The 24,994-nt window shown below is 46.2% G+C and overlaps 1 protein-coding gene across 1 annotated transcript; it reads left to right on the forward strand.

Moving 5' to 3' along the window:
* Positions 1 to 319: 319 nt before the first annotated feature.
* Positions 320 to 24,622, forward strand: CRISPLD2 (cysteine rich secretory protein LCCL domain containing 2). The gene is made up of 15 exons (XM_026042349.1): positions 320 to 398; positions 3,238 to 3,568; positions 8,967 to 9,085; positions 11,109 to 11,241; positions 11,331 to 11,446; positions 12,844 to 12,944; positions 13,901 to 14,059; positions 14,791 to 14,851; positions 15,485 to 15,551; positions 16,364 to 16,494; positions 16,641 to 16,684; positions 17,239 to 17,311; positions 17,774 to 17,849; positions 21,666 to 21,799; positions 22,054 to 24,622. Exons 2-15 carry the CDS (start codon positions 3,326 to 3,328, stop codon positions 22,106 to 22,108), a joined length of 1,512 nt encoding a protein of 503 aa, XP_025898134.1. The 5' UTR covers positions 320 to 398; positions 3,238 to 3,325; the 3' UTR covers positions 22,109 to 24,622.
* Positions 24,623 to 24,994: the final 372 nt, after the last annotated feature.

The following is a 24,994-nucleotide window of genomic DNA, read 5'->3' on the forward strand; positions in this document are numbered from 1 at the left end:
TTACAGCCGCTGGAGGACGGTCCTGGCGCTGCTCGCCCCAATGAGGGTCTTAAACTGCCCCGAGGCGCCCGGTGACGCCCGCCCGCTCCTTGCCCCTGCCTCCTTCTCCTTTCCTTTTCCTTCCTCCTCCTCCTCCTTCATTAAGAACAGGCCCGCTGCCAAGCGGGATGATCCAGCGCTGTCCTGTGCCTGGAGAGCATAAATACCACTGGGGAGCTCTGTGAGACCGCACTTGGTTGGAGGCGCCGAGCCGAGCCCCGGCGCTCCCTGTGCTCCTAAGCCCAGCTGCATCCTCGCTCCCTCCTCCTCCTCCTGGCTTTTTGGGTCTATAACTCACTTTTCTGCAAGCAGGCTGGGAGCAGCTGCAGCTTCCGCASCACCTCACCGTGCTCAGCAAGGTAAGGACGAGTTTTGCTAGTCCCTGTTTCTGAGATGGGGGATTTTGTGTGTGCATCTCTGTTTGGTATGCAGTGTTTTAGGAACTTTTCCAACGAGTTGCATGCACAGCATAAAATACCATAACACTGCCCAAACTTCGCCTATGTGAACCTCACAGTGACTAATGCAAGATGGTCCCACATTAATCTTGAAAGAATGGGAAGAGCTGGTCAGTGCTGGAGCGGGCTTGTGCAAAAACCTATCGGGTGCTGCAACTCTCTCTGATATTTGGCTGCTTATGGGAACATCGAGTCATCCCCGAGCAGCCTCGTGTTTATGCAGCTCTGCTCTAGAAATTAACTCAGGAGGGATTTTTTTGCGATGGTGTCACACGTTGTGTCTGTTTTGGGTAGGTTTCGGAGTTTTTTATGTGGAAGTYCCCCTCTCGAGTCCCGCTGCGCTGGGTGACAGTGAGGGATGCGGGTGTTTTGTCCATGTCCTGGAAGCCGCTGGCTCTTTAGTGCACTCTGAGCAAACGATACCATGTCCCATATCACCAAACTTGTTGCTTCACTTTTTCCTTTTCTATTTTTGAAACCGAGACAGTGATTCTTTACTCCTGTAAATGTGTGCATCCTGCTTAAATAGTCCACCTTGGCTTTGATGCCTGGGATAGCTTGTGGTTTTATCCCCGAATTTATTTGCACAGGTTCGAAGCTGATCCCAGGCTTTGCTGGCACCCCCTGCTAAGCACTGCATTTTCTGGCACCGTCTGCTTGTTCCCTGCACAGTGTCACAGCACCCGGGCTAGATCCACTGCAAATGTCACCCCTGTCCGAGGGTTAAGACCCCTCTTACAGCCAGCTAGCGAGGCAGGTCGATAGCCACAAGGGATTAGGGTGAAGTGAGGACGTAATCAAACGCAGAAGGAGCCTGTCCGTGGCTTTGCTCCGTGCTCCGTGCCAGCCGCTAAGTGCGACCAGCGCTTCTGCCTACGGAGAAATCCAGACACTGTCCATCAGTCTGGGAAATAGCTTTCTAAAAATAATCTTTTTTTTTTTTTTTTTTTTCAACATCCAGTGCCATTTTCTAACTTGCTCGGGTTTTGGGATCTCGCCTCCCCCCCGCCCCCTCGCAGTCCGCTCCGGAGCGTATCCAGAGGCGCTTTCTGCCGACTCACTGCTTCCTGATGCCTCCCAGATGTTTACCTGGTGGCTGGATCAAGGGCTTTGGAGCGCGGCTGCGCCGGGGCTTCTTTGGGAGCCCCGCAACAGCCATCCCGCTCGCTCAGCCGACGCGATTCCCTGAGTAACACTGAATCCCAGGAAAAACCAATTAGGGCGCTTTCCACGCGCCGTAACTAGGGGAATCGCGGGCGCATCGCCGGTGTGCCGGGCTGTGACACGAGTCCGAGCGCTCCTTGCCCCTGGGCACGGGGCGCCGGGAGGTGCACGGGCGGACGTCGCTCGGGCTCCGCGCTCAATGGGCGCATTGTGCGTGCCCGCGGCCGAGCTGCTCTCTTCAAACGCTCGGGGAAGCGCCCGGGCGCGGGGGCTGCTCCCTGAATGTGGGTCACGCTGTCTGCAACAGCGGCCGCTCCGTTTCTGTGTCTGCTTCCCGCGCTGCCCCCAGGATAGGGAGCCGGGCTCGCGGCGAGGCCAGGGCCAGYGGGGAGGAGGAATGAGGAAGAGGCTGAAGCAGAGTTTGCTTCAGGGTTGCTCGCAGTCACCCTGCGAATCCAGGGGTTTGTAGGGATGGGGGGGAGCTGTGCACTTCACTCGGCACCTCCCAGCCTGGATACATCCAAGCCACTGGACCTGGAACTTGGAATAATTCCACTAATGTGGGCTTAATTCCCTGACAATTCGCATATCTGTCTCTTAAAACAGCTCACAAAGGCAGGTGCTCAGCTAGCAGTATAGATGGGGATGGGGAGCCTTGCTCCAAAGGTTGGCTTGAGGTGGGAGTTGCTGCACTTGCCTGGTCCCTCGTGGGCTATACRGATGCTTCCGTCCCCATGTGGATCGAGGCCAATCCAGCAGCTCTGGGATTGTGCTTGTGGAGGACGAGGTACCCCAGGGACATGCAACAGCAAACGTCACCATGACGTTTCTCACAACCGGCTGCGTCTCGGGGGCTGGCAGCCGCTCCGAGCACACTGGCAGGTCCCGGCYGCAGGAATAGCTCCCGCTCGCGTCTGGCCTCTGCCACTCGGCTCGCTGCGGAATTTGCTTTCCCTCTTATGCACCTCTGGTCTCCTCTTTTCAAAGAGAGCTGAAAATGTCCCCCTTTCCCACCCGCAATGGGACACGGCTTGGAGCTGGKATACTGTGGAGCTCCTGGATGAGAAGGCTGTGGTATGGTACATCCGCAGGAGGAGGCATCCAGCTTGCACCACCATGCCCRGGCCACCAGCAAACCCTTGTTTCCAGTGCAGTCCTAGTGGAGTTTTGCTGCGTCCTATCAAATTTCCATCGCATGGCCCAGTTTCAGTCCTCTTTCCTCCTGTGTGAGCATGAGGGAAAAGCTTTTCCTGAAAAGCTTCTSCATGGATAACTCACCTGCAGATCCGTGAAGCCCCTGTGCTTGCTCTGTAGATGCTGTTGGTGGTTCCAGGAAGGTCTAGGTCAAACATAGCTTAGGCTTTGTGCAGGGCGTAGGCAGGACAATAAACTGGGTTTCCTGCATGTGTGGAGCTGTATAGGCCTTCCTGCAACAGGGGTGGACAACAGTTAGACTTTGCTTGTATTGCTCTTCCTCATGTTAAAGAAATGATCCGGGTGGTGCGGCTTCCTTYGAGGTCACTCACATGATGACTTTTTCTGGAATTATTCTGACTTTGTCTCCCCCAAATTCCAGACCTGCACTGAGCTAGACGTCCCTGGGAGGAAACTGAAAAACACATCCATCAGCTTGACCTCCATTCCTGCCAGCTTCTGTTCCAGCCATGAATCCTGCCCGGCCTTGGATCTTTCCTCTTGGATGCCTACTGCTTCTGACAAAGGCAGCCGAATGCTTTATTTTGCCCAATTCGAGTCACCTGGAGAGCATTTTGAGTAAATATCAGGATGAGGAGCCTCATGCCAGATCCAAGAGAGCCATTTTGTTTTCAGACAGACAGGAGATATTGATGCTCCACAATAAATTAAGAGGTCAAGTTTATCCATCGGCCTCCAATATGGAATATATGGTGAGTCAAGTTCCTGATGCCTAACTTTCTTACCTCTTGTAAAAGAAAAGAAAAAAAAAATTAGTTTAATTTCTCTTATGCTGAAAGCATTGTAGCAAATTTCTTCTAAAATARGTTTTTTCTCAAGAGGTTTCCTGGAACAGTTTCAGTCCACAGTGAGTGATGCTTTAGGTCACTGGATTGTTTTGGTTGGAAAAGACCACTAATGGGTCATCTCATCCGTCCACCACGTAGTTTCAGAACTGGTTCCATTATTCATAAAATACCGTCTAGCCTTGCCCTGAATGTATCTCCAGAGATGGCAATTCCATAGCCCGCCTCAGCAGGTTGTTCCATTACTTTAATGTCATAAAAGCATCAATTTTTCCCTAGTGTTTAACCTTTAGTCTCCCTTGTCAAAGCTTTCAGGCCATTGCAACTCTTGTCTTGGACCACCACAGTCTGCTCAGCCCAAGCTCATGATGGGCAACTTTGGGTTGCCAGCCCCTCCTGCCCAATCCTGAAGGTAGCACCTGCAGGTTTATGATATGTTGGTGGCCGCAGGTTGTCCACGYGTGCCAAGTGTTCCTAGGACTGATGGGGGTCTGCCTGGCACCATGGACAAGCCATAAGGAATATGGCTCCTTCTCCAAATAAGTCTGGTCCATGGAACTCCTTGGAAAGGCTCCAGCGGAGCTGAGGGCTACGTGGATTGGTGCTATTGGCTTTTCACAGTTAAAGGACACAAAAAAAATATGTTTGGTCAATGTGTTCTGCCACTTCAGAGGGAGAACGCTCAAGTAGGAGTATGAAATGTGCCTTTACGATCAACAATTCGGATGAATAGTTTTTCTTCAGACGCTACTTTGAGCTATTTTTGAGATGTCTTCAAAATATCGTGGGGCCAGAAAATGATGTGGGCAAATAAGGTTTTCTGTGCCTTTTCCCAGTGTGCAAATATGATTATGACAGACACTAGCATGACTTCAACTGTGTGCTCCTGTTGACAGATCAGATGATTAATGATTTGCTAAGACCAAAATTTAAAGTTAAAAGAAATAGTATATTAAGCATAATATCGGATGGTTTGCCAACTGTTGCTGAAATGAATGCTGCAAATGGAAATTTTGCCTTTTATGGTTTTAGGGAAGAGGAAAATGGAAGGGAGAGCAGAGGACAGTAAGAAAGGACAATTGCTCATTAATTGCAGCATTTTAGTGTTCGCACTGCTAGTCTTTTGTCTCAGTTTTGTCAGAAATCGCACGCCTTTCGAAGAACTGCTGCTTTGTCTGCCTCTCTCAGCTGGCTATTGCATTATCCTGCTGGCTCCCTGTAGCACATTGCCAGAGAAGAGGTGATTTGATTAATTTCCAGAAAGTAAACACAAAGCATGAGAAAGCCAAATGTATTTTTGTTGGCCTTGGGGATCTGAAAGGGCTGCATTTGCGGAATGTCCACTGGCCGACTGCTATTTACTCATCCAGCACGGTTACTCTTTTATGTATGTCTTTGCTCAGTGTGCTTTTCTAGTGGTTTTCTGGCCGATTTAGGGCAAATGAAAGAGCCTTATATGCCACGAAGAGAGAAGCCGAGTATAAAACGGTGCTGCTTGGAAGGGCTATAATCACTCTTTCATGTATTGGTGTTTACCCAATATGACTTGGCAACGCYGCGTATATTCTGAACGTGAAATTCACTTTAATCCTTTGTCCTGCATAGGACGCTTCTCATTTGGATGTGTTTAAGAGAATGGTCTGTCTCTAGTGCTGTAGATAAACTTTCCTCCTTCCCTTTGGTTCTGGTGGGGAACATCGCAGGCGACGTGCAGTGCTAATTTTTAGGTGAGAAGGTAGGACGTGTTCTTGGCCACCAACCTCCCAGCGCTGCCTCTAAAAAGTCCTTTCTCCAGCTCTGTTTCTGACGCATTTAAGTGATCTAAAGTGGCAAAGGGAGCTAATGTGGGCCAGGAAAGGGAAGCATTAATCTGCTACAGCAGGAACTTTGGGCAGTGGAGGCTATTAATAAAAGGGCAATAGCACAGTGACTCTCATGACATATCTAGAGATCAAAAGAATTATCACATACACATGTGGATAAATGGAAAGTGGACTGGAAAAAAAAAAAAAGGAAGGCATTTTGCTGGGTGGTTACTATAATTAATTCAAAGCTAACACTGGTATTTGTGTTAATGAAAAATGAGTGCCGAGCTTTGCTATAGAACAGATGGGAGCAATGTCTATCTTCATAAAAGCCAGTCAAATACAAAATTACCTTAACCATAAGGAAGCTTTACTTGCTCCTCCATTGAATGTTTGGCTTATATAACGGTAGYCATGGCAGTGGGCTAGAGCCAAGACCAAAACAAACTCCTTGTTAATGGACTTGGAATGAAAAATATCTAATAGTTCCTAAGACATCCTTGACCTTTTAAGATGGCTTAGTCAGGTGGTTTCCAGCAGGGATGAAGGGCAGAAATTTTGCCTCATGTGGAGACCTCAAAGATGGAAAAAATGAAATTCTCAATGCAGGTTTCTGGAAGGAAAACGGCTTCTTTTCAAGTTTGAAGTACCCATCCTTCCTCTTCACTGTAGGCTGGTGACTTTCCTTATCAGAGCGGGATAATACTTTTGTGGGAGTTAATAAAGCATGTCCAGATTTCTACTTATATATGCCAATCCTCATCTTTCATACCACTTTTAAGTGTAAACTGCCAGGATTGAGAGAAGGCCAAGTTGTGGAGAAAAATGAGAGAGTATCTTCACCATACCAATGCTGAGTGACTTAAGATAGTGTTTTAGCTCTAGGGTTGGTTTTACAAAYTAATCAATGAGTAAACAGACCCCTTGTGAGATACACCCTTATTAAATCTGAGTCTACGAACTGTAGTATGGTATTTATGTGCCATGCATACATATGTTTTACATGTAGAACGTATACTGCACTGCTTTGAAAGGTCATTACAACTTTCTAGGAGTTAATAAAAAAACAGTCTGCTGACTAAATCGATTGGAATCACACACTACCATAGGCTCTTAAAAACCTCTAGTTAAGAATTCACTAATGTAGACAGGGCTGGTATTTTCCAAACAAGGTAGCTCTTAGGACTGCAGCAGTCTGGCAAGAGAAAACCACAGCATGAAGGAGGAAAAGGTGAACATAAACTTAGGCTGATGCCTCGAATTGCTTCATACCATGCGCTTCTTGTCTTCCAAATAGTCAGCATGGGCTTTGCCTGATYGTCACAGAGTGGACTTGAGACGCTGAGCACAGACATATGCTGCAGCTCTGGCTTCAGTATTCTTCCTAGATGTGGCTTTGAATATTGGCATAAAGGGTTCTTGCAAGCGTAGCTGGGAGAGGCTGAAATCTCTTTTTTTTGATACACTTATTGCTCTGAAATAATTCCAGACTCCTAACCACATTCATGTCTGAGAAGCAAGAAGCAAATAACAGCTCTAATTTAAATGGGATGACTTTGTAACCTAATGCCCACAGAAATGAGCTTTCCTACTCATAAGGCACAAAGCCATGCAAAGATGTAGCTCATTCCCAGTTGTCCATTGAGTATCTTTGGTCCACGTTCACAGGCATCAAAGAAAGATGTAATTCCCATTCACATCAATTTCCACTTGCTGGCCTGTTGCTCGTAAYGTCTCTGCATTAAATTAGGAGATTTGGAACATGTCCATCTTTGAGGCTGCAGGAAATAATGCTCTACTAGATGGTCTGAAGCTGCACATAACATCTTGGGAGAGTTCTGTAGCTTATGTGTTGGATTGGAAGGTGGTTTGTGGCAGGTCATTGCTGSCTGCAGCAATTAGGAGACCACAAGAAGCCGTGTGTCTAGGCACAATCACAATGGTCTGCTCTAAACACAGGTTGGAATATGCATGTGGTGGGTCAGATTCCATACACCCTCAGCTGGAGGCCTGAAATGGAAAATGGTTTTGTCACCTCTGTCTGTTGGAGCTGTGTCCACAGGGGTTTTTGCAGTCTGACCTGAATCTACTGGTCAGTTCAAAGCAAAGCTAATAAGCCTGGAGTAACTCTGGGATGTTGCTGGAATTTGGGTTGCTGAGCGTGCTTAATTATAAGCCGTTCCCGGAGCTCTGGGCTGTTAGCTTCATTTGATGAGCTCACGTTGCCTTCTGCAGATAGCGTAGACATAGACGTACTGAGTTTTAGGAGACACTGCATCTTCCTGCTGTCCTGGCCAGAGACGTGGTCCTTCCCCATCCTGATTATAACTGCCTGAGACTACGTTWGAGTTCTTATTCAGCACGAGAACACAGTGTTTTCATAATGTGCTTGCGAGTCTYAGTGCCTTCCATTCCTCCAAATGGGCTTTGACAGGTTCTTGGATATGTTTAGGATCACAAGTCGCTCTTCTTGTGGAGAAGAAAGAAGTTGAAAAGATTAACTGGTTACTCTAGTAAATGTCCAGAAAGGACATAATCTTACACTGACATGTAAATAAGCTGGAGAATCACTACAAGGCCTCTCTTCTCAGTTTTTATTTGTAGGAATGTGCAGTAATATTTTAGCTCCTGCAAATCATCCTCTCAGGACTCTTCTGAATAGATCAGCTGCCAGTAACTAAACAATGAAGTCAGTGCACTATCTGCCGGGTCCAACATTGTGCTATCTACCCCGTCCAACAAGTCTAGCCTTTAAAACAAATATGCCTCTGGGTATTGGAACCGAGAAGCCTGGTTTCCTATTTGCTTTTGTGTCATATTTGACCTCCAGTTTGGATGATATTTGGGTGATACTCRATGAGGACTATCTCATGCTGACGTCTTTCCCTCAGTGGGAATGCTAATGTGATCTGCGGCTTTCTAACCCGCCTATTTTAAGGTGGGTTTTAAGTAATGATACTAGTTTAATAGCTCTGAGACTTGGCCCCCTCTGTCAGATTTGACTTCATCTATCAGAGGTGGTAGTTACAGGTGTAGTAACTGCATAATTGCATAAATATCCAGTTATATCCATGGTGGAGTGCAGGACTACTTCCACTGCTGAAATTATGACTTAATGGGTAGGCCAGGTAAGCCTAAATGTCCTGATGTTAAGGCTGGAAAAGCATGGAATGGAGATCCTGCCAGATCTGTTGACAATTCCAGCAAAGCATCTCCAAGGAAGCATAGTATCAAGAAGATTTTTAAAACAAAACAACAAAAACAAAACAAAACAAAAAAAMCCAATATTTTGTGCCATCCATTTTTGTGGCAGGGGCTGTCTCGAAAAAYTTGCTCTTAGGTCATAGCACAATAAAAACACACTCGTTTCACAATGATAGGCCAGACACCAATGGGGAGMTGTAATTTAGTTTCTCTTTCTCCATTAATTGTTCTTGGTTTATCTAATAAGTGTGACTAGGACAAATTGACCCGTTCTTTTTTCTCCCCACCCTTCGCAGACCTGGGATGATGAGCTGGAAAGATCAGCCCATGCTTGGGCTCAGCAGTGCATCTGGGATCACGGGCCTAGTGTCCTCATCAGGTCAATTGGACAGAACCTGGCTGTTCACTGGGGCAGGTAAGAGCTGGGAAGCCACAAGCTAAGCACAAATTGCAATTTAGGGATCCTACCTGAGGAGCAGTGCGAAAAGTTTGCCTGGTCACTGTTCAGCAGAGCACTGGGGAGATGGAAGAAAGGGTGAGGAGCAATAACTATTCCTCAGTGAAATGGGAAATCTCAGAACATCTTCAGTGTCCTTCAGCTGGCTATTCCCACCAACCCAGCACTAATTCCAGGTACTTCATATTCTACATCTCAGATCATGCCCAAGGTTAGTTGTACCTGTTGAGACGAGCTGCTGAACCCACCACCTTGGGCTCCTCAGGGCTGTTTCAGCTTCAGGCAGTACATTGGGAGCCAGCAGAATGCTGGAGCTTCTCAGGAACAGTCTCTGGATGCTGCTGCTCATTCAGCACTCATGGCTGTAAATCTTGTGGATATCTCTCACCTTGTTTCCCATAAATATTTATCCRGATTGTCTTTCCTAAAACCACTTTTCAGTTTGTCTCATCCTTCTGGGGAGAGTTGCTAGCCTAAGGTTGTTAACCCAGCTAGGGATGACTGYGTTAAAGCTTCCAAGTGCCTTTGTCTCTCCATGCCAAGGTGAAGCATTTATTGTTGAGATCCTATTGTTATAGGTTAAGTCTGCTTTGTAAAGCAAACATTTTGTACATGCTCAGGAACCCTAATGAGCTGAAACGCAGTCACGCTTGCTGTAAATCAGGTAGAACTTGGTTGCAAGCAATGGAAATTTGCTGGTGTGAAATTAGCCTGATATAAAAACTGGGCCCATTTTTTGCTGGCAGATTTAAAAAATGATTGGAAAGTAGAGTGGTTAATCCATTGGAAACAAAGTCAAAAGATCGGGCTGTTCTTGGCTCTCTTGCAAGCTTTCAAGATGGCCATGGTTACTGATGGAGCTAGATCCAATCTTATTCCTTTTGCAATCACTGGGAGGAAAAAGAAATCATATTTAATCATATTTATCTATTTTCTTTTTTCTTTCTTTTTTATTTTTTTAGGGATAGGCCATAATTTAATTATCTCGATTTCCTCTTTTGTAAAATAGGACTCGGAAAGTATTCACTTAATGACATCAGTGAGATTAATGTTTTTAAAGTACTTCTAATGAATGATTTTTAATGAAGAGTTGGATGAAAGAACAAACTGCAGTTAGTGATGATATCACTTCTATTTCTGGCTGCCTTTTTTTGTGGAAAGCACTAAAAAGCAGTGACTTTGGAGCTGTTCCATTTTGACGTGGAGTTTGCAGGTTGCCCTGCTTGCTCCTTGGGGTTGTAGCACGCAACGTGCGTGTGACTTGCTCTAGGAAACTGCAGCTCCAAACGTGTCCCCAAAAAGCAGGAGCGAYGTCAGGGGTGCCCCAGGCTACGATATCTGCAATATTCTGTGTGCAGCTCGTGCAAAATGTGCATAGTCGTGCACATGGGCACCTCCGAGGTGGGGATTGTGTCTCGTGCATTAATAGCACTAACGCAGGAGTGATGCGAGTGTGAAAAAGCTTTTTCCATCTGCCAAGGCCTTGCAGTGTTAACTGCAGATGTACCTCCAGATTTAGCAAATCGCCTTGTGGTAAAATAGGTACACGATGGCTTTCAGCTTAAGATGTTTGGCAAGCCTGAACTTCTGTTTACTTTCAAAACACACCTTTTTGCCAACCTAGATGTTTTCTGTAATCGAGTGGAAAAGCCAGGAGGACATTTCAGGTCAGCAGCATTTCAAGAGAGTGTCAAACCTATAAATAATGCAGTCAGACCGGGCTGTGAATTTGGGGGAAGAAAACCGCCTTTACACTTTTTTTTTTCTGTTCATACGACTGTGTTACTGAGTTTTTTCTTTTCTTTCTGGGTAACAGCTTCTCAACAAATGGAAGCTGAGAAACTTTTCAGCTGKTTTACGCATAGCTAGTAAAAACTCTGTCGCAACCGTGGAGTTGCGACACGGCGGGAAACGCTGCTTGCAAATCCCCARCCTCTGGTGGAAGCTGCTGCTCTCATCCGAGACGGTTTTGCTCCTTCAGGTACCGCTCTCCCGCCTTCCACGTGCAGTCCTGGTACGACGAGGTGAAGGACTACACGTACCCGTACCCCCACGAATGCAACCCCTGGTGCCCGGAGAAGTGCACGGGATCCATGTGCACCCACTACACCCAGGTGAGGTGGACGGCACCCTCGGCTGCTCCCCCTGTGCCGCTGTGACCGGGGGCCCGTTTCACCTAACGGCCCCCCATATTTCTCTGCAGATAGTCTGGGCCACRACTAACAGGATCGGCTGCGCCGTGCACGTCTGCAAGCAAATGAACGTCTGGGGAGAGGTGTGGGAGAACGCCGTCTACCTGGTCTGCAACTACTCACCCAAGTAAGCAGCTAGGAGGAGATTTCAAGCAGTCTGCACTGCTGTTTGCAGCTTTAAATTCCCTTTTTTCCTCTCTGCTGCAGCCCGGAGCCTGGAAAACTCAATGAGGGGCTGGGGCCAGGCTGGGCTTTGAAGCTGGGGCCATGGGAAGGAGGAGCAGGGGTGGTGCGGACGGAGCTGGGGATGCTGCCAAGTGTGGCTTGCTCTGGATCATGGTGGGATCAGCGCTGCTGGCCTGCGTGCAATAGCCACAGCAGCTGAGATTAGCCGGTTTGATAGTCTGATTAGGTTTAGAGGCAAAGCCTGCGTGTAAAACGCGTGAGTGCTACATCTGGAAGAGGTTTCCTGCCTTCTCCTTGCAGCTGCAATTAACGTTTTCTGATTGAACGGCTTGTGTAAGAAGTGTCTCACTGGAAAAGCAGCTAAAAGAAATAGGGAAATTGCAAACGGAACAGCTTGGCCAGTGCCTGAGGGTCATCGGGGTGAAAACAGGGGGATAACGGGATCCTCATTCGGGATCAGTCCCTTTTGTAGGCCGGCCTCCTGTGCGCGTCATCCACACAGGGCTGCCGCATGGAAAAATACTCTATTCCTGCCGTTCCGGCTCCGTCTCTGCTCGCTGGCCTGGCTGTGCTGTCCTCAGCTCGCCCTGGCTCTGCGAGTGGCTGCAGGAGCAACAACCCGTGCAGGGCTGAGCACTGCCCGCCCCGGCCCCGCGCGCCTGCAACGCGCACACCTTTGGCTTCTGGAGGCTTTCTTGAGAAAATTTAGTCATCCCTGACTTGCATCTGTTTGCACAAGACCGCAGTATTTGTATTAGTTGAGCACAGAGGTGATATTACTTATGTGCATAAGGATCTGTGATTCTGTTAAGTAAACGCTGAGGACGGCGTCTTCTCGGAAGCGCAACCAGGGCATCGCTGTCCTTGCACGGCTTCCCCTTGGACTGTGCTCGGTGTCTCCAGGCCAGGGCAGGAGCCAAGGTTTGGAGCCAAGTCGGGCTCAGGGATGGCCAGTTTGGGCAAGGAGAAAGTGCCAAGTCCTCTTGTGGTCCCAGCTGATCCGGGAGCCCAGGGCGCTCGCGTTGCTGGTGTGGAGCCACGCGCTTCTCTGCTGGCAAACGCTTCCAGATGGAAAACTAGGACAGCTTTTAAATGGAAAGAGCTGTGCTCTGGCCTGGCCGCAGAGCTGGAGAAAACGCTGGGAGACTTGCGGCTCCGGTGGCTTTGGCAAAGGGCAACGAGGGAGCCAAGGGCAAGTGCGCGTCAGCGAGGAGCAGCTGGGATGYGGGAAACGGGCGACTTTGCATGTCCGGAGTTCTCTGGACCCCAGGGATGGGACAGAGTGGAGACTTTCCAGGGCTCCTCCCTGACGGGCCGCTCTTTCTCCTGTGCTTCCAGGGGCAACTGGATCGGGGAAGCCCCGTACAAGAGCGGCCGCCCCTGCTCCGAGTGCCCGCCRAGCTACGGGGGAGGCTGCCAGAACAACCTCTGCTACAAGGGTAGGTGCTGGCCGCATCCCGGGTGGAGACGGGCTTCCTAGAACAGCAACAAAACCCCCCAAAACCAAAACCCAAAACAAGCTTGCATCCCCTACATCCCGTGCTCGCTCTCTGTTTTGGGGCAAGTTACTCCGTGTTTGGCTGCTGCGCTCCCGGAGGGTGGATTTTGCTCTCCGGAGGGCTCCGTCCTCGGGCTCTGTTTGGGAAGGGAATGTTCTGCGGCGGTTTCCAGCGGCGCTGTGGGTGGGCAGCGCTGGCCGCCCGCCCCGCGCTCCCGGGCCCCGTCCCCTCCCTGCGCCGCGGCTTTGCTGTCTGCCCGCCGAATACAACCAGTCCTGTTCCTCCCAGGAGCAGGGGGGATCCCGGACGGTTTTCCGACACGTGGAGTTCCCTTAGAATRAAGGTTGTTATATAGCGAGGGTGAAAAGTGCTATTAATGTTGAAGTTTCCTATGAAGCTGCTTTATTTCCCTAGCACAGGGTGTCTTGTTTCCTCCCCCTGTATTTTTTATTGCATGGAGAACTGGTGCTCCTAGAAACAGGCAAACTGGAGCCTTGCCCAAGCGCAAGTCATCCGTCACCGCTGCGTTTGCGAYAGTCCTTCTTTTGCTGCTATCTTTTCTTTTTTTAATTTCCCTCTGGAGCAAAAGAGCTGGAAACAGGTTGGAAAAGCAGAAACTTCAGTGAGTTTCTGTTCTCTCGATAGTGACTCTCATTGCAAGTGCTCAGTGTGCAGCTCTGTGCCGCTTTATGTGCGGAGCGAGTGGGTCCTGGAGCAGCCGGGCTCCTCTCCCAGTGCGATACCTGCCTTGGCAGCAGCCCCGTGCTTTATTTATCTCGCATTTTRAGTTTCCAGCTATTTATAAAGCAAAATAATCTCCCTCAACATGCGGGCCTATCTGCCCTGCTTGCTAATGATGACATGCTGCCGTTATTTTTATTCCCCCTTCTAATAAGATTATCGCTATGAGGATACCCTAATCCCCGAGAYGGATGAGACCAATGAAGTGGAGACCTCGCAGGTGGCAGAGCACAAGCCCGTGTGGTTCCCCAGCGTGGAGAACAAGCCCACCAAGACTATCAAGACCAAGAAGGTGGCCGTGGACAGCTACATGAGTAAGATGGGATTTGGTTCTTTCAGCACCTCTGAGTTTTAAAGCACTCCACAGGGTGAGGTGGAAGGGTTTTTATTTGAAACGCAAGTGGGAGGAGGCTTGGGTAGAGGGGAAGATGATCTGCATGATGATTTGAAGGTATAAAAGTCCCTTATGCCSTTTTGCGTGTCGTGCTTGACATCTCCTGTGAGCATCCATGAACTGAAGGTCCCCGTATCAGGAGTCATTTCAGCAAATGTGGGTTTTATGTCATGCACAAAGCATGCTAAGCTCAACAGTGACTCTCTTCACAACTGTTCTGGGGATTTTAGGCCTTTCTCTTTTTTTTTAAATCTTTTTCCCTTTATGTTTCTTGTTTGGGAAGGTTTCTGAAGTTATCTGTGCAGTTGTTAGTGCTTTCATTCTCCTTTCCTCATCACTGTTAATTAAAAGAGAGCTCTCCAGATACAGAGGGGAGGCGAATAACCACATCCTCTCCAATTTTATCTGCTACCATCTTCAGAGCCTGTAATTAAATGGAAAATGAGGGCTCTGGCTGCAGACCTTGGGCTGTAAATCAAAGCATTCTGCTGTGAAAAGTTTCTTCCCTACTAATATTTAAGAAAACACCTGTCTCATACTCAAAAGCCTGYGGATGCCCAACCTGATTTTGTCTGGCACTCTGCTCCTCGCAGTGTTTCCTCTTGCACCTCACATTTTATTTGCTATATATGTATTTTTTTTCTCCCCCAGCACAAGTCATTACCTGTGAAACCAAGATGAGGGACAAATGCAGAGGCTCAACATGCAACAGGTAGCACTTCAATGGTCTCTCTTGGATCAGATCAGGAAAAAGTGGTCTAAAAATCGGCAGGCTCTTGCAAACAGGGGGTAGCCCATGTATTAGTGTTGAAATTTCTGATAAAGGTATTCYTAGGTATTCCATTAAGAGGGTTTCCCAAGACATAGCAAAAATTCTCTTTAAACAAAGCACTCAGCCAAGTTTAGCCGTAAGGTGACTCAGTTTATTTTTTGCAGYAAAAAAAAAAATTGCAGCAATTTTGGACCCAGCTCCAGGTGTCCACAATCATTTAATCAGTTTTGGCAAAGTCATTTTTTGTACCATATGTTCCAGTCCTATCCAAGGCAGACAAATAATTCATGGCTTGTTGCCTCCWAGCCAGTCGAGAACTTCTGGTTAAGATTTCAGTAAAGAACGGGACAGTTTATCACTTGGAGAAAAAACAAATCCACAGAATCTAAATGTTGGTCGGGTTCTTTAAGGAGGGTGGAGAAATAGTTTTTAAAAAGTAGCTATTTTGCAATGTTGTTTTTAAATGGAAGAATTACGTGAAATGAATGGAATGACTATGAAATGAAATAGAGTTGAAGTCTGTTTTTCTTGAATTGTTTTTTTGCCACCCTCAAAGATATATATCTTTGCTAGGTATCTGTGCCCAGCTGGCTGCCTGTACAGTAAGGGAAAGATCTTTGGAACATTTTATTATGAGAGTGTAAGTACCTTTTAATAGCTCCTAGATGCAATTTGTGGGGAGCTAGTGGTAATAACAGAAAGGGGAAATGCCAACTATTCTAATGGCATTTAGCTTTTCAGATTCTCCACTTGTGGAGCTGTAAAATGTGTGAATAAACATTATGTGCGTTTTCCTCTGTAGTGAATTTAAAAAAAAAAGGTCTGAAAAGGTAAAGTGATTCCAGAACTCTGCAATTGATTTTGTCATGGATGCCCTTATTGTGCCGATTAAAATCCTAAAATCCATGGAGATGGAGGGGCAGGGATGAACAGTTCTCATGTGGATCTGTTTTGTACTATAGACAGTTGTTACGCTGAACAGAACTTCTGTGTTAAAAACACTGTAAAAAGTTGTGACTAATGAACAGTTTGGGATGATCTGGTGGATCTTGAATTACTCCTGACCTTGCAGTCTCTGGGACTGCACAAACCTGCTGCCTCCAAGCAGAATTTTTTTGTATTTTAGTATTTATTGAGAACTGGAAATGTTTCCTATGGGTACTTAATTTCCAATATCGCTTTTCTTCTAAATTATCTCTGAATCTTCAATATTGTTATTTAAAAAGAACCCTGTCATCCAACCATGAGGTGATTAGAAGAGGAAAAAATGAGTAAGGTTATGCTGGAAGGGAGATGTTTAACAGCAGTAGCAGCCAGGAACCTCCTTGCTTTATTTCCCACTTGGCGACTGGGTGGTGGTTTCATTCCTGCCCGCTTCTTGACGATGTTGTTGGTCAGCGTTGCCCTGTGGTTGAGGTCCATCTCACGTGCAGTGTGTTCTGTCCCCCTCAGTCGTCGAGCATTTGCCGCGCTGCCATCCACTACGGCATCCTGGACAACAAGGGCGGCCTGGTGGACATCACGAGGAAGGGACGGACACCGGCGTTCGTCAAGTCCACCAGAAATGGGGTAGAATCCTTCCGGTACGGATTTTTTGGAAAAAAAATATCTTGGCTTTGGTTTGGTTTAGATAGAAGCAGATGTCCCAGCTCTATTGCTTAAATGTGGACGTAGTAAATCTAGCACACTGATTTTTAATAATCTATTTTTTTTTCTGTTTGTTTTACAGGAAAAATAAGCCTTCAAATGCATTCATGGTTTCCAAAGTCACAAGTAAGTTTATAAAGCCAAGGAGCAAATGTTTTTGCCAGAGTTTTATATCAACTATGAGTATCTATGAGTATGTCATAGAACTACCGATAGGCCAAGAGGAAATGGCCTYRGGTTGTGCTAAGAGAGGTTCAGTTTAGATATTAGGAAAAATTTCTACACGGAAAGAGTGGTGAAGCGTTGGAATAGGCTTCCCAGGGAAGTGTTGGGTCACTATTGCTGGAAGCATTCAAGAAACGTGTAGATGAGGCACTTAGGGACATGGGCTAGCAGGAATGGTGGTGATGAGGTTACGGTTGGACTTGATGATCGTGAAGGTCCGTTCCAACCATAACGATTCTACAATCATTCTATCCAACGCTCCTCTTCGCTTTAAGCGGTTATGTTAAGAGATTATATCACAGCTCAGATCTCCTCTGGCCACCCAGCATGGGCCATTTCACCACCAACCATCCTGCCTCCCCATGGGGAGCAAGGGGGAGGGTGCCGAGATAACGGGGCCAATAACTCCCGAAATAATTCCTGAAATAACTCCCATTGCTGGTCTGTTCTTGCAGCGCAGACGCTGGATTGCTATACCACGGTGGCCGAGCTGTGCCCGTTCAARAAGCCGGCGTCGCACTGCCCGAGGTAGGCACAGCCAAGCGACGTGGTCCCTCTCAGCAAGCCGCTGCGCAGCTTTGTGCTCTGCCTTTATTCTCTTGCACTTGCTGTTTTTTTTTAATCCTTTTTTYCCTTTTCATCTTAAAATGTGGGGGAACTTAGTTCTGGAAAGCTGATATGTGCAGGTGCAGTAGATGGTGTGGGGGGAATGGACAGATGCAACTAATTGCATCCCGTGTTGAGTGCAAAAACRTGGAAAGCTCCCCTTTGAAAATGTCATAAAAGATCAATCCCTCTTTTACGGGTTGCAAAAGATTTCTATTCACAGTCCCGCAGTAACTACCAAATGTCATCTGAGGGGAACGGATAATTAGATTCACTGTTGCCACCTGCAGACCAGATGCAGGCACTTGAAATCTTCCAGGAATGCAACTTGCTTTCCTGTTGAGTCTTTATATAGAGAATAAATAGGAATAACTTGTTTTCTAGGGTTTATTGTCCAACCCACTGCAAAGATGAGCCATCGTACTGGGCACCGGTGTTTGGCACCAATGTCTAYGCAGATGTGAGTATGCTCCTTTCCTTGGCAAATACACGTGTTTTGAAGACTGAGATTGCAGGGCTGCTCTTCAGGTCCTCATGGGATCATGTCTGGGATCAATCAGGGATCAGTCTAGGTGAGATGGCTCTGCTCAAGGCATGGGTGGACCCATAGCTGTTCTTTGGGATCTGCTGATCTGCAGGTTGTGGCTCCTGGTGAGCGTGTGAATACCTGGTCTTGCTCAGTGTTGTCATGGAGCAACTCAGACTCCTGGGACAAATGTGCAGAGAAAATATATTAAAAGAAAAAATAGAGAAAGCCATGGGGAAAAGGATTTTTAAGCAGCTTTTATTCTACTTGAGACAGCTTTTTTAAACGTAGYGCCACATGGATAAGTTACTGCAGACAAATTGATAGTGTTGATGCTCTCCTGCAGTACTTGTGTGTGCTCTGACTTTATAGCAGGTGGAAAATCGCTTTTCTTTTCTTTCTCTTGCTGAGGAGACACCTCCCTTAGATTAGCATGCAATAAATCCTGAGTTTAGAGGGGAATTAGGTGATTCCCACCATCCCAAGCATGTTGCTTCCCGATTCCTACTGACGCAAGAAGATTCATGTCCTTCACTGAATCGTGACCTGTGTTTCCTACTGTACCCCCYTGAGGACTGTGTGAAYGTGGAATATGACTTTTTGGAGRAAAAAARRAARRAAAAAAAATGTGTTTGGCCACTCCCTAAAGGGTTTGGTTAGCTTTTTTTTCTGGACTACTGTGCCAATAGAATGGAAAGAGCCTAATAGGGAAAGTGTTTAAATTCTAGGGGAATGTGAATTTGKCATAAAAAGGAATAAATAACAAATRRTTAAAAAGGAGAAGCCTGCAACCACAAAAGAAAAAAGAGAGAATTTGACGTGGCTGTGGAGTATATTGCAAGRGGAGAGGYATTGATGGCGAAAAAGCCTRAAGCTGGAAGACTGTCCAGGGAAAYGCGCATGCCGAGCAGTGGGAATTTGGGCACAGGCTTTTCCCACAGAGCGTGCTGAGTGTGCAGAATGCCCTCCAGGAGGGGATGCTGTGAATTAACCGAAGAATAATTAAAAGGGACAATAAACAGGACGAGACAAGCGCTAATCTTCTGGGGGGGCTCTTTGGCTTCGCATCTGGAGCGGCACCTTTGTGGCCCCAGCTGTGTCTTGTTTAATAAGATATTTATTTGCCCTGGTGCAAATCCGTGCTCCCTTCCAGGGAGCCCTCTGGCCTCTTCCCATCTCCTCCGAATGGTCAGTTTGCAAAACGCTCTGGTAGCTAAAGAGTAAATAGTCCGAGCACTGGTGCCAAAACTGCTTAGCTGGTCCTGAAACCGTATCTGATGCCCTGAGCTTTCAGCCTGAGATGGTTTCTATATTTGCATTATCCCAGGCTGGCATGTGAAAGTTTGCTTTGCTGCAAAGGACAAAGCTACAACATAAAGAACTGGTGTTTTTTATGAAATAACTCTGATTTTTATGTAAGGGGCATAGAAACCCCTATCCTAGTTTTTGTTTATCTACTTTCAGTACATTTTGTCAGTCTTTTTCTTTTTTTTACTCATTAGAATTAAACTGCTATTTTAGGCTRTGCTTCAAATGCTTGAGAAATATGCATTTATAACAGACAAGCTGAACAAAACGCAAGAAAACTTGTTATAGCCAAAGTTTGTGCCCAAATTCCAGGCCTATCCCCTAGACGGAGTTACTTTTCCATGAGAACAGCCTGTATGCAGAGTTTACAAGTGGTGCAGGGAATGGGGAATTGTATCCAAAAATCCTTTCAGAGGTGAAATTAGTGTTGAGTGAGTGTTGAGAAGCAGCTGGTTAGGAAATAGAAAAAATATTGCCTATATTCTTCAGTGTTGCATTAAGGGAAGAGATGTCTATAATGTTAAATTTTAGATAAATTTTAGTCTATGTGCATTTCGGCTGGCACAGAGCTGATGGAGAGGCAGCAGGTCTACCAGGAGCTGGTAGAAGATACAAAATTCAACCTCAAACAGAAAGCCTGGCTCATAAAAGCACATATTCAAAGGCACTTTGCTGCTTTACAATGTCTGTAGTGTTGGCAACTCCTGGTGATATCATAGGTGGGTTTGCACTGAAGGTGATGGGAGCATCTCTGGCCTACTCAGAGGCACCTGCTTCTGTGGGTTATATCTAGGTGCCCAGGTGCCATGGTTGACTTTTCCAGTGGGAAAAATGGGATAAAAGTGGATAATTGCCATGAGTGCCAGACTTCACTGCTCTGGAGGTGGTTCAGGCTGGTCATAAGCTCACGTCTGCGGGGGAATTAGTTGCAGGAGGATTGGCCCCTTGCACAACCAGGCAGCTCTTTATCATGAGACAACCTGTTGGGTTGCTTGGCTTTCGTGAGAAATAAACCTTAATGATTAAACCGGTCACACTAATGAGGAAATCACTGCTGGTTTCATCCACAGTCATTGATGGTTATAGCCCACTATAAAATCCATTGGAATTTTATGGTGAGTGCTTCAGTTCATTTCTGCAGTCTGGGAGCAACGTGGAGCTGCTGCGCTGGCAATGCCACTGTCATGGGTTTGATTTTGAGGGAGAAAGCCTTTATTTCTGCACTACTTCTCATCTTCCAAAGGCTCTGCAAGCAGCTCATTAAAGCACAGGCTGGTGTGACAGGAGGCAGTAATCCAGTCCACTGATGGAGCAAGGGTGTAGGATAGGGAATAAAAACCTTTCTGGTCAAGCTTTGAGTAAGCAGCAGAACAGTAAGTCCTGGGGAAAAAAAAATGTAAAAAGGGCTGCTTTGATAAGAACATCGTTTCGAGTGTCTCCCACTGGAGCGTTGTGCAAATCAATTCAGGATGGTTTAATTTTACAAGCCAATTTTAGATTTACAGATTTCCCATTGCATACTAGGGCAAATTCACAGTGTATCTTCCAAACACAAMGTTCCCTTGCTCCCGTGACCATATATAGAAGCAAAATACCAAATTGGCAATTAAAGCTGCCAGAGCTGCCAAGAGATAGGCGATCCGGAGTGATAAATATATAGGGGACAAGGCAAAGCTGCCATATAAGGCTGAGGGAAAGAAGCAGCACACTCTGTATTGTACACGCACGACGGGAATGTTTGCCCTCGGCAATGGCAAGCGCACTGTGGGTTCTGCGCTTAGTTTTTATTTTTATTTTCATTTTTTAATATTTTTTTCTCAAGCAATCAAAGGGTTCAAGGACTTGGGATTTTCACCTGCTGCAGTTCTCTGTGCTAGGATTTTTTTTTTTTTCATTTGTTGTTATTCGAGCTAACTGTGTATAAATCCTTTAGAGGGTTGGTCGCCAAGTTTATACTGTGCCTAAGGCTTTCTGTGCTATTACCCTGCTTCCTGGATGCTTCTGGCACTTAGTCATCGTTTGTTAGTATTTTGTGCTTCTCCTGACTGTGCATCAAGTAGATCAGGATAAGAAAGCAGCTGGTAGAGGGCTGTCATTTCCCTCAGGCTCTTATGAGGTTATGACTTATTTGGCTAGACCACTGGATGGGTGCATGGCACCAGATTTTTCCTAAAAAGGAGGAGGTGAACTCTCCAAAATGATTGGTCATTTTAGTTTAAATCAGCAAAAACGTCTGCTTTTCCAGCAAGAGGGTGAATGAGCTTGGAGAAGTGGCAAAGAGATGTCTCCACCGTCTTCTTGGTGTGGACACAAGGAGTAGGAGCCACAGGCTGGAAAGATCTCCTTGAGTTGTCTTTGGTCCTGGATAATGCCCTAGATATCAGCATCCTCAGATATAAAATATAGATGTTTAGTGAGTCAAAACTATTAAATATTTTTCAGAGCTCCAGTATCTGCAAAACAGCAGTGCATGCGGGAGTCATTCCAGATGAAGAAGGTGGTTTTGTGGATGTGATGCCCGTAGAAAAGAAGAAAATCTATGTTGGCTCCTTAAGGAACGGAGTCCAGTCCGAAAGGTGAGATGTCTGTCTTTGCACTTTCTCTCATGTTCCTGATCGTGTGTTCAATTTTATGTCAAAGTCAGCAGATATYAGCTAGTCAGGCTGGCGGGCTGGAAATGCTGGACTTAGCCATGTCACTGTGAATTTTGAGAAGCAAACAAATAGAGCGTATTGTCCTATTCCTACCCCGCAGAAGCGAGTAGTCGCTTTCAGATCTGTGTTGAAGGGTAAGGAATATTAAACTTCTTTCTTTTCTTTCTCTCCTGCAGCTTGAAGAGCCCTTTGGAYGGAAACGCTTTCCGAATTTTTGCTGTGAAGCAGTAAATTCCCGGGAAAGGTGCAAGTTTCTCTGGGAGAGCGCTCCTTTGGTCTCAAGAGACAGGAAGGCTCCTCTGATGGCATCAGCTCTGAACGTACCCTCCTTGCTGAACTCTTTCAGGGAATTAAACAAGGAAAAAAAAAAGAAAAAGAAAAAAAAAAAAAAGAAAAAAATAGACAACAGGTTCTGACTCAGCTGTTCGCATCTCACGGCACCAGTTCAGCGTTGTATCTTCTCGTTTCGTGTTTTCATTTTTTGTAGGGGCATTCAGCAATGACAGACTGTTGGGACTCCACTTCCCAGGAGAGGTGTGCTGCACAGAACCGGGGTGGCTCAAYGCACGGCCAGCGCGGTGGCCTCTGCCTCCCCTTGGATGGCATCTTAGAGATGGAAGCGTCTACTTTTGCGTGCCCCAACAAGGGAAAGCGTTGACCTTGAGAACGTTTTGAGTTGKTTTTTTTGGCGTTTTGGGTGTCAAAGAAGGGCAAAGTGAGTGTTTTCCCAGCAGAGTGACACTGAGGGAGGCTGCTGGAGCGTTGCGTTGAGCTAAGTAGCGTGACGGGAGAGGACGTTTCTTCCAGCCTGACGCTGAGGTTGGCTGCAGGACGGAGCAGGGTGGGTGGGAGGTGGTGGCAGAGCCCCTCGCTGCAGAAAACGAGGCCACTGGATAATGCAAACAGCAGGTTTAGTGTTTGCTGGTCAAACATTTGCAGGTACCTTGTAAGTCTCGTAACCTATGCGAAGTCAATGAATTGGGGCTCCTGTGCTGGCACATCTCATATTATATTACATACCATATAAAAAAATGAAATTTCAGTTAAATGCAGTGTATTGTTTTATACAGCAGTGCTGGTTGTTTTATCTGTAGTAGTCAAGCAGTTATAAAACTAGTCTTATTTTTGTTAGGAATGGTTGCATCCTTATGAAGCATGTTCACTTTACCTTGGTGAAGTTCTTCGTTGTGTGTGCAKTTCTGAGACCTTGGATATATGAAATGAATCGGGCTCGATGAGACCCTCCCGTTTGGTTTGCAGAACCCGACTTGCAGTACGAATGTTGCATCCTGGCCCAGGGCATCCAGGGTGCTGCATTGGTAAAACACACAGGTGTGGTGATGATAATATTTAATGTTTTGTTATTTATGTCTCAACAAGCATCCAAATGCATTTCCAAGACTATCTGAATGAAATTAAAGCGAGCCAAAAGTATARCCTGGCATAAGCTGCTCTTGAAAGCAAGAGAATGTTCCTTAATTTGTATTTGAAATGGGTTGTTAGGCTTGGTGTAACCATGCACACACATCCAGTAACTTCATTAGGCATGAGAAGGCAACGTAAACTTTAGTTCTTCAGTTCATATAAACCCATAGTCCCTCTGCTCAGTAACTTGGTTATAATATTGTATAACAAATGGGAAAATATTTCACTTTATTTGGCACATGCCTCATAGCTGCTCTTAGGCTCAGGCTATGTTCAATTTAAACTAGGGAGACAGAAAGCCATCTCGTCAGGCTGTTTCAAAACAGAGACCAAAAATGTTTACATAATTAAACCCTTCTTTAATTCCAYGAACACCATGAAATCAACATGGAAATTGCATTTATCGGTCAGTTTGTCTCACAGCTGAGGTTTTCTTTCTCTGTGGAATCTGAGCTGGAAGGAGCCTTTTGTAAAGTACAAAGATGGGACTGCTTTGCACTGTCTCTGAGTTCTGCACAGCRAACCTTCCTTTGTGACAGATACAGAAAAATGACTCGATGTGTCGTCTTTGTTTATATGGTATCGTCTTTCWAGGTGTACAGTATTTGCTTTAGATAGGGAAGAATTAGTTATTTTTCCTTACTAGGTAAATTGGTATTAAAAACAGCTGGAACAAATCTTAGAAAAGCTGCTGGTTGGAAGGGTCTGAGGTGTTGGCAGTGAGAAAAGGCTTCCCTGTTTCTGCCTGYGGTGGTTAATGATGCTCTACGTGACCCAGTGCAAGCCCAGTAGAKGCTGCATCATGAAACCAAGGCCATCATGGGCTAAATATTAGCCACAGTACTGTGTATTTCCTATGACTTGGGAGGTGTCATAGATGCAAGCAGATATCCAGTGGAGTCCTTCCTACTGGCTTCATGGGATTTGAAAAGCACATAAAGCACAAGAGAGCTTCAGTAGGATGCCACCTCTAATATGCTGTCCGTGACAACCATTGATGTTGTAAAAGGGTGGAAGGAGAGGTGAGAGAGGAGAGGGTTCTTGGAGAGAAGTCTTGAAGGGTCAGCGTAGAACACCTAGAATAATCCAGCCAACGTGGGATGCATCTACCTGACAAAAAGAAGGGGGCGAGGGAAGAATTTTTATTCCAACAAAAATTTTCTAAAATGCCTAATCGAAGTTTCAATTGCATATTTTTATCTTCAGCCAACTGGTTTGGATTTTTAGAAACTGGTGTTATTTAAGTCTGTATCTGTTTATTTTTATATTTGTTGTACAAAAGAGAAATTGTGACTTTACTACACATATTATTTGAGTTCCTGGGTGCTATTGATCTGAACATACCTCCACCAGCATTAGGGGAGATCAGGTCCTCCAAGGCAGTCATCATATATCACTTACTTTCAATCATGCGTGCTAGCTGTTCATATACAGGTGGGACAGTTCCAGTCCTAAGCCGTATATTTTATGTCTGTGATACCAAAACATTACTTGGTCTAATGTATTCCAGTACAGCTTAAGGACACAGCATGTTCTTACCTTTATATCACCAGGTATGTTCCTCGTGAGACCCTAGCTCAGCAGATGGTCCCCTTAGTCCTCGCAATTTGTCCCTTTTAAGAAGTCAGCGGTGCTTTGGCCAACAGCTGGTTGATGATTCTCCAGTCGTGTATGTAGTCGGTTGTGCAGCCT

The sequence above is a fragment of the Nothoprocta perdicaria genome, unplaced genomic scaffold, assembly GCF_003342845.1.
Source record: "Nothoprocta perdicaria isolate Ctin4 unplaced genomic scaffold, notPer1 scaffold_30, whole genome shotgun sequence".
Taxonomy (NCBI): Eukaryota; Metazoa; Chordata; class Aves; order Tinamiformes; family Tinamidae; genus Nothoprocta; species Nothoprocta perdicaria.